This window comes from Phoenix dactylifera, chromosome 2 (genome assembly GCF_051530095.1).
Source record: "Phoenix dactylifera cultivar Ajwa chromosome 2, Ajwa_hap1_PhDact_Kaust_v1.1, whole genome shotgun sequence".
NCBI lineage: Eukaryota > Viridiplantae > Streptophyta > Magnoliopsida > Arecales > Arecaceae > Phoenix > Phoenix dactylifera.
Window position 1 is genome coordinate 6,169,936 of NC_143191.1, and position 14,249 is coordinate 6,184,184.

General features: G+C 39.1%; 1 protein-coding gene across 3 annotated transcripts; it reads left to right on the plus strand.

The window, feature by feature from the left end:
- Positions 1–596: 596 nt before the first annotated feature.
- LOC103704331 (PH, RCC1 and FYVE domains-containing protein 1-like) lies at positions 597–13,885 on the plus strand. Of its 3 annotated transcripts, none has more exons than XM_008787568.5 (9): positions 597–1,097; positions 3,033–3,119; positions 4,011–4,100; positions 4,215–4,301; positions 4,397–4,516; positions 6,322–8,400; positions 8,490–8,636; positions 12,710–13,245; positions 13,328–13,885. In XM_008787568.5, the coding sequence occupies exons 1-9, from the start codon at positions 1,050–1,052 to the stop codon at positions 13,455–13,457; spliced, it is 3,324 nt and encodes a 1,107-aa protein (XP_008785790.3). In that variant the 5' UTR covers positions 597–1,049; the 3' UTR covers positions 13,458–13,885. The 3 variants fall into 3 exon arrangements, with proteins under 3 accessions (XP_008785790.3, XP_089784832.1, XP_089784833.1); XM_089928706.1 differs by having other exon boundaries at positions 668–1,097; positions 3,651–4,100; XM_089928707.1 differs by having other exon boundaries at positions 668–1,097; positions 3,769–4,100.
- The last annotated feature ends 364 nt before the right edge of the window (positions 13,886–14,249 follow it).

Here is a 14,249-nt window from a genome sequence, read left to right on the forward strand (position 1 = left end):
ATGAATTTAAAAAGATTAAATAGATTAAGTGGGCTGGGTTAAATATATTAGAAATGGGTTAAGTAAGTTTCAAATAAGTTAAATAGGTCGTCATAATTCGATCCAATTATTGAACTAGTCCAAATATGTTAAATGGGCCAAAGATTTAAACCTGAACCCAACCTATTTAATAAACAGGTTTAGATGGGTTGACCCATTTAGGACCAAAATCCGTTTATGGCAAATCCAAACCTACTTAAAACGGATCGTTCGTGAGTCAAATTATAAATTGCCGCCCCCTAATGCCAATGCCATAATGCCACATCTGGGCCATGTTACTATCATACCAAATGGGGAATGAAGTGGCCAAAATAACGAGGGATGCAACATTTCTCTAGAAAAACTGGCCTAATGATCTGAACCAAAAAAAATTTATCACAACTAAAATATCTACTTAATATGGCAACCGGCAAAGAACCCTAAACCACTCCTAGCAAAAAAAAACAAAAAAAGAACCCTCAACCACGTAATGTTACACCGGCGGAACACCGAGAAATTTCCACGTACACCGTCCCACCCGTCCAAGTAACGTCTGCTGCCGCCACTGCGGTGACCCTAACGACTCGTTGCGATTATTCTACTCCCCGTCAAAGGGGTATTTATGCTTTCTTCTCTGACCCGTATCGTTACGGACTCGGCCAGGGAACTTAGATCCGGTCCTCCGCCGCGACCGCTCCTCCTCCGTTCACCCACTTCCCTACCCTCCCGTCGGCTGCCTCGCGGTTTCCCGACCCCCGGGGACCCCGTATTCCGATTTCCTCGCGTCCCGCCGCCGCCTTCCGAAGTCCCCGCTCCGTGGTCGGATTACTGCCGCCCCTCCCCTCTCTTCCCTCTCCTTCTTCCTCTCTCTCGCTCTCGTGCTGTCCTCCCGATTTCTAGGGTTTGTGGTGGAGTTTCTCCGTTGCCGGAGATTGATGAGAGTCCGGCGAAGGATCGGCGGCCATCGATGACGACCGGAGCGCCGGGGCGAGTTCGATGCGGGCGGCGCTTGCGAGGGGCTCTCACATGGAATGGCAGATCCTTCTGACTACGGGGGTGTCGATCGGGACATCGACAAGGTGAGCGAAGCACATCCTTTCTCCCATGGATCCTCTTTTTCTTGCTGTTTTTGGTTAGATTACTGCTTTGGAAACACGCCGGGTGTTTTATTCGATGAATTTGTAGAAGAAAGGGAGGATTCTTGGGTTTTGACTGTTGAGGCTAGTTAAACTGCAGGTAATGGAGCTCGTATTGGTTGTTTTAGGACTAACTCTTGTGCTGTGATTTGTGCGATATCGGACTGCTACTATCTATTAATCCCATTGTGGTGTGGAGCGGTCGCGAATGTTGCTTCTTGAGATAAAATTGTGGAAAGGATTAAATATGGAGAAATCCATGGAAATGCTGGTGATCAGTTTGAGATTTCAATTAAAGTTTCAATTTTCTCTGTATTTCTCTTTGATTACTTGCTTTTGTGGGGCCAAATGCAAAAGACTTGAACAGAGATGGTAGATTATGCGGTAGACTAGTTCTATGACTGCCACCATTTCCGAGAACTGAAGGCATGAGCCTGATAAATATGGAAAATGAGGCTAATGGGAGCATGATATCACATTACTCGAGGATTGACACCACTGAGTGCTGACCCCTTCTTCATGAGATCTCAAAACCAGCACAAAAGGCTCCCTAAAAGTTAAGTGGCTGTGGCAAGTGATCTAGCTAGATAGGTCCTCCCTTTCCTCCAAGGTTTCTGAAAACGGTAAGGTTGGCCATCTAGGTGGGTGGCTGATACCAAGATAACCAAAATCTTGGTTTATGTTGGCCGAGAAGTATAGCTCGGGAGAATTGGAAAGATCTGGATTCTGGCACATCCCAAGATTTCCCAATATCTCAGCCAATATTATAGGAACCGAGATATCGGAATATCAGCCATTATGGCAAATCCGAAATTACTTGTTGTATCAGAGGACTAATTTGAATATTTAATGATCAAAAAAATTAATTTAAATTTGTAGTATATTGCTTAGGAAATATCAGCCAACATATTAATATATCACATCAGCTGATAAATCAAAATATATCGGTATTCACTACTTGAGATTTTAAGGGCCAAGATATCATTTGTATCACGCTGTTGGGTGCATGATATTCATACACTTGGCCGATATATGTAAACATATTTTATACAATGGTGAGATCACAGTGGCCAAAATATCAATTATATCATCTCGGTGGGTGCTTCATACTGATAAAACCTTGTTTTCCTTTGACTAGCACTGTCTAACAATCTAACACCAAGATATGGATGGTGAATAGTTGGTCATAGAATCCTCACTTTATGCCTTTTCCCCTTTCACAGCATTTGTCTACATAAGTAAGACTTGTACTTGTGTAAGTAGAGCTACACAAAACACACCAAAAGAAAGCAGTATCATCATGGGAAGAATTAGAAGAGCACAAAACATATTTAGCAGTTAAGAGCTATGAATGTAAAAGTATGGTACCATCATCGCTTGAAGTAGTCTCCTATTATTTGTTACAAGTTGATTTACATATTCATGGTAGAACGTGGACCTGATAGGAGTATTTATGTTCATCACGAATGCTTTGCTACTATAATTTTATGATATTTCCATTTTTTTTTGTTTATCATATTCTACTTAACTTTTGCTTTTTCTCTTTCTTTTTCTAAATTTCCTTCTTCCTTTGACGTATGGAAACTGTTCAAGTTAACTGCAGATGCTTTTGCTGATAGGAATGGAGCTTTTGGTTTTAATTTTCAATAGTCAAAGACCCAGAACTAAAAAAAAATACTCTTGCGTAACAATTCACTTGCTTATCAAGATGTTTAAAACTATGTTCATGTTTAGGAACACTTAGCTTGTCAATAAGTAAAAATGCATGCTTATAAGTAAGGTTCATGGCTTTTCATTCTCTACCTTATTCTGATGCTTTCTGACTAGGGCCATTGGAAAATTGTTACTTTTGTTACTGTTGGCTTTCTATTTTTATAGGTACGTGTTGCTCTAAAGAAGGGTACTCTGTTGCTTAAATATGGTCGTAAAGGGAAGCCAAAGTTTTACCCATTCAGACTATCCAATGTGAGTTTGCTACCAAACTTCTTATACGAGCAAATTAGCTGAAAAATAATTATATTACATTCTGTCATATTCATGTGCACTTTATCTGGTTAATGGGCATTTGGACCATTTGTCTGCATATCATTTAAAGCTCAAGCAGATTTCCCAGTTTTTTTTTCTTTCACATTAGCATATCAATTTGGTTTTTTAATTTTTTATATTTCTATAGAAGTTCAAGCCTCTAACATTATTGATTCAATCATGGTCTGGAAGTTTGCATAATGTAGGTGGGCTGCCTAGACCTTGCCTTTTTGTTGACTTTGGTAGATCCATGTTTCTCTGTTTGGGTTAATGTTTAATTCCTTGACTTTGGCTTAAAACATAAAGACAAACAATATGTTTTCTAGCTTTCTACGATGGTGTAAATTGCATTAGATGCTATTTGGTGAAAACACATTAAAGATATCCCTGCTCTATGCTTGATATCCCTGCCATATGCTTAGCTGCTCTTAGATCTGGCTTGTAAAGTGGAAGTTTGTGCTGTTGTTGTAGCTTGTCAGCAAAAATTGGCTCAGCACAACAAGATGTGTGTAATGAAGTATTGGTCAGATACTCTCTATCAAAAACAGAAAAAGAATTGGTCAGATACTGAGTATCCACTTCAATGCAGATAGCGACCAGTTATAAGGGATGATAGACGTTCAAAATTCAAAACTCTATTCTTGGTCATGCAAATAAATCTGTATCGAGACTTTCTGATCAGAACCATGAATGGATTCTAAAACATATGCATTGGGATAGCATGACTCCATGGCAAGTAAACTGTTGGGGCATCTATCTGCAAATCATATCTGTGCTATTAGAGAGCATTGCTATGTGCTGACATCTGGAGTCCTGTTCCATGCATCACAGGATGAATCTTCTTTGATTTGGATTTCAAGTAGTGGAGAAAAAAGTTTGAAGTTGGCTTCTGTTTCAAGAATTATCTCAGGACAAAGAACTGTGAGATCATCTCCATAATCACTCACTTATTAAATTTCTATATAATGTTTATATTATGCTGCTTTGCAATGACTTGTGGAGTGAATTGTTATTTACCGTTGATTTACTTTTTAGTCTGTTTTTCAACGATACCCGTGTCCTGACAAAGACTACCAGTCCTTCTCACTTATATACAACAATGAAAAACGGTCTCTTGATCTGGTTAGTACCAATACTTTTTCTTGAGGTTTCTGTTATTCTTGTTTTTTAATGATTTTTGTCTTTCTGACTAACTTGATTTCATCATTGTCAAAAAGATATGCAAAGATAAAGTTGAGGCAGAGCTGTGGTTTGCAGGCCTCAAGGCATTGATTTCCTCGGGCCAATATGGGCGTTCAAAGATAGATGGATGGAGTGATGGAGGATTTTCTTTTGATGTAAATGATTTGCCTTATGCTGCATTATTATTTTTTAATGGTTGCACTATCATGTCATGATTTATTATGACATTAAGCCAATGCAGTTCTATTGGCTCTGTATCTACTTGTCATTTCAAATTTCCGTGCCCTAGGTTGTGTTATTATCTCCAACTACATTGACAAAAGCAGTTCTATGTTGGTTGATTAAGATGTTCAAAGCTTAAATATGTTGTTCCATGTTATATGTACTTGAGTTTTCTAACTAGCAAGTTAGGCATACCTACTTGTTCAAGTGTCTTGGGTTTTGTGATATCGCCTCTCTTGCTCAAGTATTTTTAGTACGATATCAAAGAAAAATTTTTAGATCAAGAGTTGGTCTTAAAGTGTTCTTGAACTATATTAACTTGATCTGTAAAGCAGACCTAGCTACTAAATTTATTTTCTTAGTCTATTATTTATAATCGATACAAGTTACGCTTGTTAGCTTCTGCATCATGTTTGTACTTTAATTTAAAAATGATATGAATTATACACTTGTTTCAAAACAGACATAACCTTGACCACTTAGGTGTCTGCAGCTATTTCAAGTTAGCTTTAGTTCTAGATAGTTTTTTCAGAGAGCCTTGCATTTATTAGTCTGCTTGTTAAATCACTTTAAATTTCCAGTTTTAGAAAGTTTGGAATTTTTCACTTCAGAGTTATTACAATTGGTAGCCTAGCTTGCTAACATTACTTTATAGTATTGATATGAGTACTGTTATTACCATGAGTCGAACTTGGAAGTACCATATCACTAGTCTTGTGCTGATCATACTGTATCATATTGGTAAGGTATTGGCACCAGTATGCCCCTTAGTTATGTACCGTACAAAGTACCAACAGATGGTATGACATCCCCCTTCTGCTGTGCTGGCACCAACAAGTTTAAACATTGGTTTTTTCCATGCATAAGATACTGATACCGAGAATTTAAACCTTGATTATTACATTTCTAACCAGACAAGAATACTATTATTACATTCACTGGCATTCTCAACACATTTTGTATCAAAATTTGCAAAGTGAAAACTTAAACCAACTCAAATGGGTGGTTCTTGTAAACCACAATTGAATATGCATGTTGGAAATTGGACCATTAAGTTTCCCTGCTCTGTATAATTGATGTACTACACCAGGAACTATGACTTGCAACGAAGTAAGATAAATCCATGAAGTATATTAATAGTCAGGGGGATTTACCTATCTCTTATGACAGAAAACAATATATGTATCAAAACAATGTAATTTGGGAGATTACTGCAAAATGCTTGGCATTTGCTCACTAATATGCTTGCATGAGTGTTCTGAATTAACAACGTCTTGTTTCTTTAAGCAGCTTGGCTTATTTAAGCTAGAGTTTGCTATGTTTCTATAGTTTATTAAAGTGCCATTTAAAATCCATACCCAAGGGTTCAGGAGTTCATTAAGATTATATCTTTTGACTTTTTAGTTAGCTTATCCATGTATTGTGAATTTAGCTGATAATATAAGTGTTACCGTTGCTATGGACATCAAACGTAGGCATTGCTTGTTTAGGACATGAGAATCATTAATTGTTGTACATTGGAATCTTGTTTTATTGTGCAGTAAAATCAAAAACTTTTTCTGTGTTTTTTATTCCTGATAGATCTGTCATTTTGTTAGGCTGTTCTATGCTCAAACTGTGTTTCTTAGTTCTGTTTACTGTAGTTTTCTTCATATCATGTTTATGTAACATGAATCTTGTTATCCGCTTAATAGCATGTCATGTTTTTGATGTATGGTTGCTTGGAATATTGTTACAGGATGGTAGAGACTTGATATCTAACTATTTAGATTACAAGTGTACCGATACCATACTAGATAGTCCTCAGAGCAAGATAAATACCATTAGTTTACCCAAAGACCATTCCTTTGAAAATTTGGTATATTCAGAAAGATCACATCCGACAAGTATGCAAGTAAAAGGAGCTTCTTCGGATATTAGAGTCAGTGTATCTAGTGCCCCTAGCACATCTAGTCATGGCTCTGCACAGGATGACGGTGATGCTTTTGGGGATGTATATGTGTGGGGCGAAGTCATATGTGACAGTTCTGGCAGGGTTGGCACTGATAGAGGTATTATCCCTTCCAGTGCAAGAACTGACATCCTCCTGCCGAAGCCTTTAGAGTCCAATGTAATGCTGGACATTCACCATGTGGCCTGTGGTGTCAGGCATGCCGCCCTTGTTACAAGGCAGGGAGAAGTATTTACATGGGGTGAAGAATCTGGTGGACGCCTTGGCCATGGAGTTCGGACCGACATTGTTCACCCTCGGCTTGTCGAATCTTTATCAGCCTGTAATATAGACTTTGTTGCCTGTGGGGAGTTCCATACTTGTGCACTTACTATGGCCGGCGAACTTTTTACTTGGGGAGATGGCACCCATAATGCAGGACTTCTTGGTCATGGCACTGATGCCTGTCACTGGATACCTAAAAGAATTTCAGGACCTTTGGAGGGGCTTCAGGTCTCTTTTGTTTCTTGCGGCACGTGGCATACGGCCTTGATTACAACAGCTGGACAGTTATTTACATTTGGTGATGGTACCTTTGGTGTCTTGGGGCATGGAAACCGAGAAACTGTTTTATATCCAAAGGAAGTAGAATCTTTGATGGGGTTGAGAACAATTGCTGTTTCATGTGGTGTATGGCATACTGCTGCAGTGGTAGACGTTATTGTGACACAGTCCAGCACATCGTCTGGAAAATTATTCACTTGGGGTGATGGAGACAAGTATCGCCTAGGCCATGGTGATAAGGAGCCACGACTTGAGCCCACTTGCGTAGCCTCTCTAATTGATTACAATTTTCATAAGTTAGCCTGTGGTCATAGTCTTACAATTGGCTTGACCACCTCTGGACATGTTTTCACCATGGGAAGTACTGTTTATGGTCAGCTCGGCAATCCCCAGTCTGATGGAAAGTTTCCATGCTTAGTTGAAGACAAGCTAGTTGGTGAATCTGTTGGAGAGGTTGCTTGTGGTTCGTATCATGTTGCGGTCTTGACAGCCACAGGTGAAGTTTACACATGGGGTAAGGGAGCTAATGGAAGATTGGGACATGGTGACCTTGAGGATCGTAAAACACCTACACTTGTTGAAGCTTTAAAGGACAGAGCAGTCAAGCATATTGCTTGTGGATCAAGCTTCACAGCTGCCATATGTCACCATAAATGGGTGTCAGGTGCAGAGCAGTCTCAGTGTTCAGCATGTAGACAGGCTTTTGGATTTACTCGAAAGAGGCACAATTGTTACAACTGTGGACTTGTACACTGTCATTCATGCAGCTCTAGAAAGGCTTTGAGAGCGGCATTAGCTCCAAATCCTGGGAAACCTTATCGTGTATGTGATTCCTGTTATGTGAAACTGAATAAAGTTTTGGAGTCTGGGGGAATTAATAATAAGAAAAATGTTATACCCCGCCCCTCAGGTGAAAGCAAAGATAGGCTTGATAAGGTGGATACAAAATTGTCCAAATCTGCTTTATCTAGCAATGTGGATTTGATCAAGAATTTGGACACAAAGGCTGCCAAACAAGGGAAGAAATCTGACTCCTTGTCTTTGATTCGCAACTCTCGAGTTCCTTCAAATTTGCAGCTGAAAGGTATTGCTTTTACTGCTGAAGTTGATGAGCAACAAGCAGTTCCCAGACCAGTCCACACATCAGTCCAGTCCGAAAATCATTCCAGATCTGTTTCACCTTTCTCAAGAAAACCTAGTCCTCCACGCTCTGCAACACCTATTCCCACGATGTCAGGTCTTTCATTCTCCAAAAGAGAGGCTGACAATCTGAAGAAAACAAATGAGCACCTGAATCAAGAAGTTCAGAAATTACGTGCCCAGGTAGTGTTGCTGGTTTTTGACTGCTTGTTAGTTAAACTTGTCGTCCTTGACCTGCAGACTCCTTATCTTTTCTCCTGCATGTGGATTAGGTTCATAGTCTAATGCAACGGTGTGAAGTTCAAGAATTTGAGTTGCAGACATCGGCAAAGAAAGCTCAAGAAGCCATGAAATTAGCTGCAGAGGAATCTGCAAAGTCTAAAGCAGCAAAAGAGGTTATAAAATCCTTGACTGCACAGGTAGTCTTCTATTGTATTCTTCCGTTTGTGTAGCTTGCATTTGCTTGTTGCAATGGTAAATGGCTTGGGCTGACAAATGCAATGGCATGGGTTTAAATTCTAGAGCAGCCACATTGGGCAAAAAAATGGCAAAGGTTAGGTCTGTCCCCAGTCTCCCAGTACCTTGGATTGCCGGGACTGTAACTGGGTAATGGCCTTTTTTCTAAGCTTGCATAATTTTAGGAACTGATCTTTGACAATTCAGTGATCCACTGAGAACTTAAATAAGATGGAGTGTAAGTGCTAATATAAATTCTATTATTGGGAAACTATACGGCCATTGCTATAAATAACATTGCTAATGTAGATAACACTGCAGAGCTAAGTTGGTCGATTAAGTTTTCAACATTTAACTTCTGCAAATATTAGCAGTTTTGACTATTTCTCAATGATTGTATCATGCCATGATGCACAGCAGAAAGTACAGACGTGCACCAACATAAATTATTACACTCATTTTTTATCAAATACACTTAAAATAGGCAGTTTGCCAAGGGGAATATTTATTTATCTATATTGTATGTATCTAACAATCTGACATCTTAACTCATCTAGAATGTCTGTTGATGTTAATAAACATATGAAAGTTCAGCTCACCTGTCATATACTAAATAAAAAATTGACTGTCAAATCATAATTCTAAAATTATACAATTATAATTTTTAAATAACATCAATAAACAAAACAAATTTTAATGTAAAATCATGACTATTCATAAGCAAAATGCCTTTTGTGATATGCAAGTGAAAATATACCAACTAAGAAGATGAATAAGCCAACTAAGATTTTCTGTTATAACGGCTTGTACACATTTAATGATAACGATCGGGCCCTGTCAAAACCATACGGAACCAGTGCTATAAATTATCATTTGCTAGTCATTCTTATTAAGGCTATATACAGGAAAGAAATGGAAGGGTGAAATGGGCAACAATGGTAAGAAGAAGTCACCGAAGTGGGAAGTGAGAAATGGTGTTGTATAATAATTAAAAAATTATCAAAAATTCGTAGCAAGATATTGAAACCAACAGTGGAACTATTTGGGAGCTAGTCCATTGTGGTTTCCTGATAGTGGTTTCTTGTCAGTTTCTCAAGAAAGGGCAATTTTGTGAAGAAACTAGAATATAGTTTATGGAAGCTGATAAGGCTCCCCCTCCCCTCGTCCCAGCTCCCTCCCTCCCTCTCCCCCACCCTTTTGGGTTAGTCACTCATTCTATTTCTTTTAACAATCTTAAAAAGTTTGGTGGGTTCTTTTATCAAGCCATATAGGTGGATTGCTCAATCTCTTTTTCCCCCCATTCCCTTCTCCATTTAATCCGTTGATAGGGCATGTCCATGGGGCAGAGGAGGAGACAACAGCAAGTGGGAGCAATGACGAGGTGACACATGGTCCCTTACGCCCCTATTACGAATCAGTTCCATCCATTTTTCTTGATCTTTGAGAAACCAAATTGAATGCATTTCCCAGATTCATTCTCATGAAACCTAAGTTTGATTGAGACATAAATTTCCTGGTAACTATGTTTTGTCTTTCTCTTTTCTTTGTAGAACCTCTGTCACAAATTCCAACACCTGTCCTTGGTGTATACTCATTCCTTGCTTTATAGCCTATCCTTCAAAAGTTAATGTACCCATTTTAGTATACTCTTTTTTGGGCTCTCTTTTTAGTGCAACATTATGAGCCATACGCATTGGAGACCTTACTGTTAATTTAAAAAAAATTTCTTCCAAGCCATGGTTGATTGTGTTGGTTACATGACACTTTAGTGGCATCTCACAGCTTCATTGATATGGTTCCTATTCAATAGGGTATGTCTTTATTTGTCTCTTCAGTCCATGGGGTGATATATCCTGGACAAGAAAATTGATCACACTTTGGTAATCGTTTGCCAATAATTTTAACTGGAGCCTCACTTTTGTATTTATTTTCATTCTGATGTGTTTTCATATACTATATTTATGTCCAAATTTTTAAACATTGTGGGTTTTCTCCATCATTTCGATTCATAGCTTTTTCATTTTTCTTCACCAATCAAACACTATATCATTTGCAAATAAAATCTAAAATATGTTCTGTACCTAAGTATAAGCAATAAGTTAAACTGTTATTAGTCTAAAGCAAGGTCTGTGGAACCATCTTGAACCGTCCAGTTTGGGGCAACCCAAGCTGTATCGGCGGCGGGCCGGGATAGTTCCGCCATTGAAACCAAGATGCCTCGCCGGAGGGAAAGAAGGAGAAGAGAAAAAGAGAGAGCGGGGAAGGGAGGGAGAGGGATAGGAAGAAAGAGAGGCCGGCCAGTGGAGGTCAGAGAGCCTCCGCGCAAAGGAGGCGGAGTCTGGGGAGACGCAGAGGTGGGGCTCTGCCTCCGAGCCCCTGTTTCAAATAAAATGTTTTGCCTCTAGGCCCTTGTTTTGAATGAAATGTTTGAAACATGGGCTTGGAGGGGGCCTCTTTTATTTTTTACTTTTTTTTAAAATAAAAAAATTAAGTGAAGTCAGAAAACCCATTGCTGACTTCAACTTAAAAAAAAGCAAAAATAAAAGGGGCCACTTTCGGGCCTCTGTTTCGAACAAAACATTTAAAACAGAGGCCCGGAGGCGGAGACCTGCCTCCGCGTCTCCCCGGCCTCTGCCTCCTCTGCGCGGAGGCTCCCCAGCTTCTGCCGGCCAGCCTCTCTTTTCTCCTCTCCCTCTCTCCCCCTCCCCCGCTCTCTCTCTCTCTCTCTTCTTCTCTTGTTCTTCCTCTCCCCCGTCGTAGAAGATGTGTTGGTGTGAGCCTAGCATGGCACGGTGCTGGCCCGTATTGACTTGTTCCGCCGGGCAACTGGTATGGTGCCCGGTACCGGTTCCGCCGTCCTTGGTCTAAAGTAATTCATGCAACTGCTGATCCTTGTTGTAAGCCTATTTTTGTTGAAAAATCACTTGTATTTATTCAACTGCTCTTGACATTTGTAGCTGTCCTTGCACCTAGCTCTCCAACTTAACACATTTCAGGAAGACAACTGCACGAGTTGATATACTTGATCAATTATTAATAATAATTATACATTTTGATGGAATAACTTCTTGGCTCTTGAATTAATATTGGAGGTGACCCTATATAGGAGTTCTTGGCAAATGAGGATCCTAAAACCTGACCCTGAATAGTTGGGTTAAGGATTGGTGGTCATGATAATGGAATGGTTTCTGGGTCAAATTAGGGCCTAGTATATTTAGATCCCCCCTAATGAATGAATTAGAAGAGATGAGATTTGCATCCACCTCAATATGAAGGAGATTTTTCTAATTACATTTGACACCATGAGTTGCTTCAATGAAATAGTCTGCTGTCAAGGCAACCTTGACAGTTATGCTTGCAGATGAGCAAAGTGAGACTTAGAGCTGTCACAGATCCTCTTGTCCACCTGAAATTTGATCATGTTGCCATTGCAAAAATCGATAGGAACCTATCATCAGTTTTCTACTCCTTTAGAGGAAATTGATGATCATTATTGCTTGCAATTTCTAACTGTCTACCTTTCCGCTGTAATTGTTTTGTATTGGTCTTATACTAAATCAGCAGGAAGAGGTTTATCATGAACCTCTGAAATTTTTTTAGCCAAGAATAAACTAGAACTACTGTCTTACTGATTAAGACAGATCTTTTGGTGCAATCATTTTTCTCCCAAGGAAGTCCCATCAAGTTCTTGAACTCTCTTAACCAACCATGATGACATTGTTTTCACCTACTCTAGTCTGCAAACTGAGTACCGCCGCAAGGCTGTGGCGCTTGCTAGTAGTAGTGACTTGCTAATAACTACAATGTGGACTAATGATATAGTGCCTGAGGTGGGACTTGGCCAAAGTGCATCTTGCTATATCTGTTTCATTGCATCCTCCATCATATGGGATGGGAGGTGATTTTAGTTTTATATACAAGATGAAGCTTAACATTGTTCTCCATTCTTATACGTGTTATCACTGGTAGAGCTTTCTGATTATCAGCACTTGAAGCTTTTGTAAAACACACTGATCAGTGTTATTTTCTTTGGTAGCTAAAAGAAATGGCAGAAAGGCTTCCACATGAGGTCCATGAGAGCAATGCCTTAAGATCAATCCACTTGCCAAATGGCATTGACCCATCTGCTATTCAGCACTCTGATCTGCATGAAGAGCACCTGTTGAGAAATAATGATAGCAACGATCCATATGTGCATCCAACCACAACTATTTATTCAGGTCATAAAAATGGATCCTCCGGCGAAAGTGATGCAGCAAAAGACATTTGTGAAGCTGATGAGATGAGAATGCATTTTCAGAATCATCGGGTTCCAAACCCCAATGAAGATGAAATATTGAAAACACAAGACCACAGCAATGGAGAAATGCCATCAACTAACAGTAGAATAAAGGATTCTGACAGCAAGGAATCCAAACCCCTGGAAAACAACAACAGTTTAAAGCCTGGAAGCCCCACTTCAGCTAGTAATCAGGTTGAGGCTGAATGGATAGAACAATATGAACCTGGTGTATATATAACTCTCATTACCCTTCATGATGGAACTATAGATTTGAAGAGGGTGCGATTCAGGTAGTTAAGAAAACCACATTTTGCCTATCTTATATCAAAGCTATTGATTTTTTATTTCCTGATAATAAAAATTCTCTTGCAGTCGGAGAAGGTTTGGTGAAAAGCAAGCCGAAACATGGTGGTCAGAAAACCGTGAGAGGGTGTATGAGAAATATAACATTCGTGGGTCAGATAGGGCCTCATCAGCAGTGCCCACTCAATCTGCATCCTGAAGAGAAAGAGGCATTTCAATCCTAAAGTAGTAGCAACAGCCTAATCTTTGAAAGAGGAACTAGGTGCCATGGCACATCGGAGTACAATTTTTCGTTTTTTCTTGGGGGAAGTGGGGCGGGGCAAGAATACAGGACTTTACGTGGTACATGGTTCCTTCAATTATGTTATTTGTTGATTAATCTACCATGCTCTGTGTCTTCCCTTGCCTGTTGTATTGGTGTATATAAAATTGTAAAAAAAATCAGATAGCATGGGCAAGAGAGGTTTTCTCCTCTGCCTATTGTACAACTCATCTTCTTCTTCTTGTGATTGAAGATGAATGACTTCTCTTTTCAACCTCATTTTAGCATATGTTTGTGAACGGAATATTGAATGGTGCTTATTGAAAGTATAATGCAAAAATTCACAGCTCAAGGATTATAACTAACCAAGGTTTGAAATCTCTCTCTCTCTCTCTCAAGTTTTAGTTGGGGTTCTAAAGTTATAATTATGGCAGGTCAAACATTTTCAGCAATTTCACTAGTTTCAAAGTTCTGGTCATAAAAAAAGCTCAAAAAAATTAAATATAAAGTAGGTCAAGGAAAGTTTTATGGGAATATTTTGTGATATGTAGGTGTTTTATTTGTGTAATTTTGACAATTTTAAACTGAATTTATTATTGCACGTACGTAAAGTTTATAAAGTTTATTGATTTTATGCACTGTGAATGTACATATTATTTTTTTTCTTGGACTAAATTTTGTCTAAAAAAATAATGATATCTAGTACTTCCAAAACTTTTTAACTGGCTA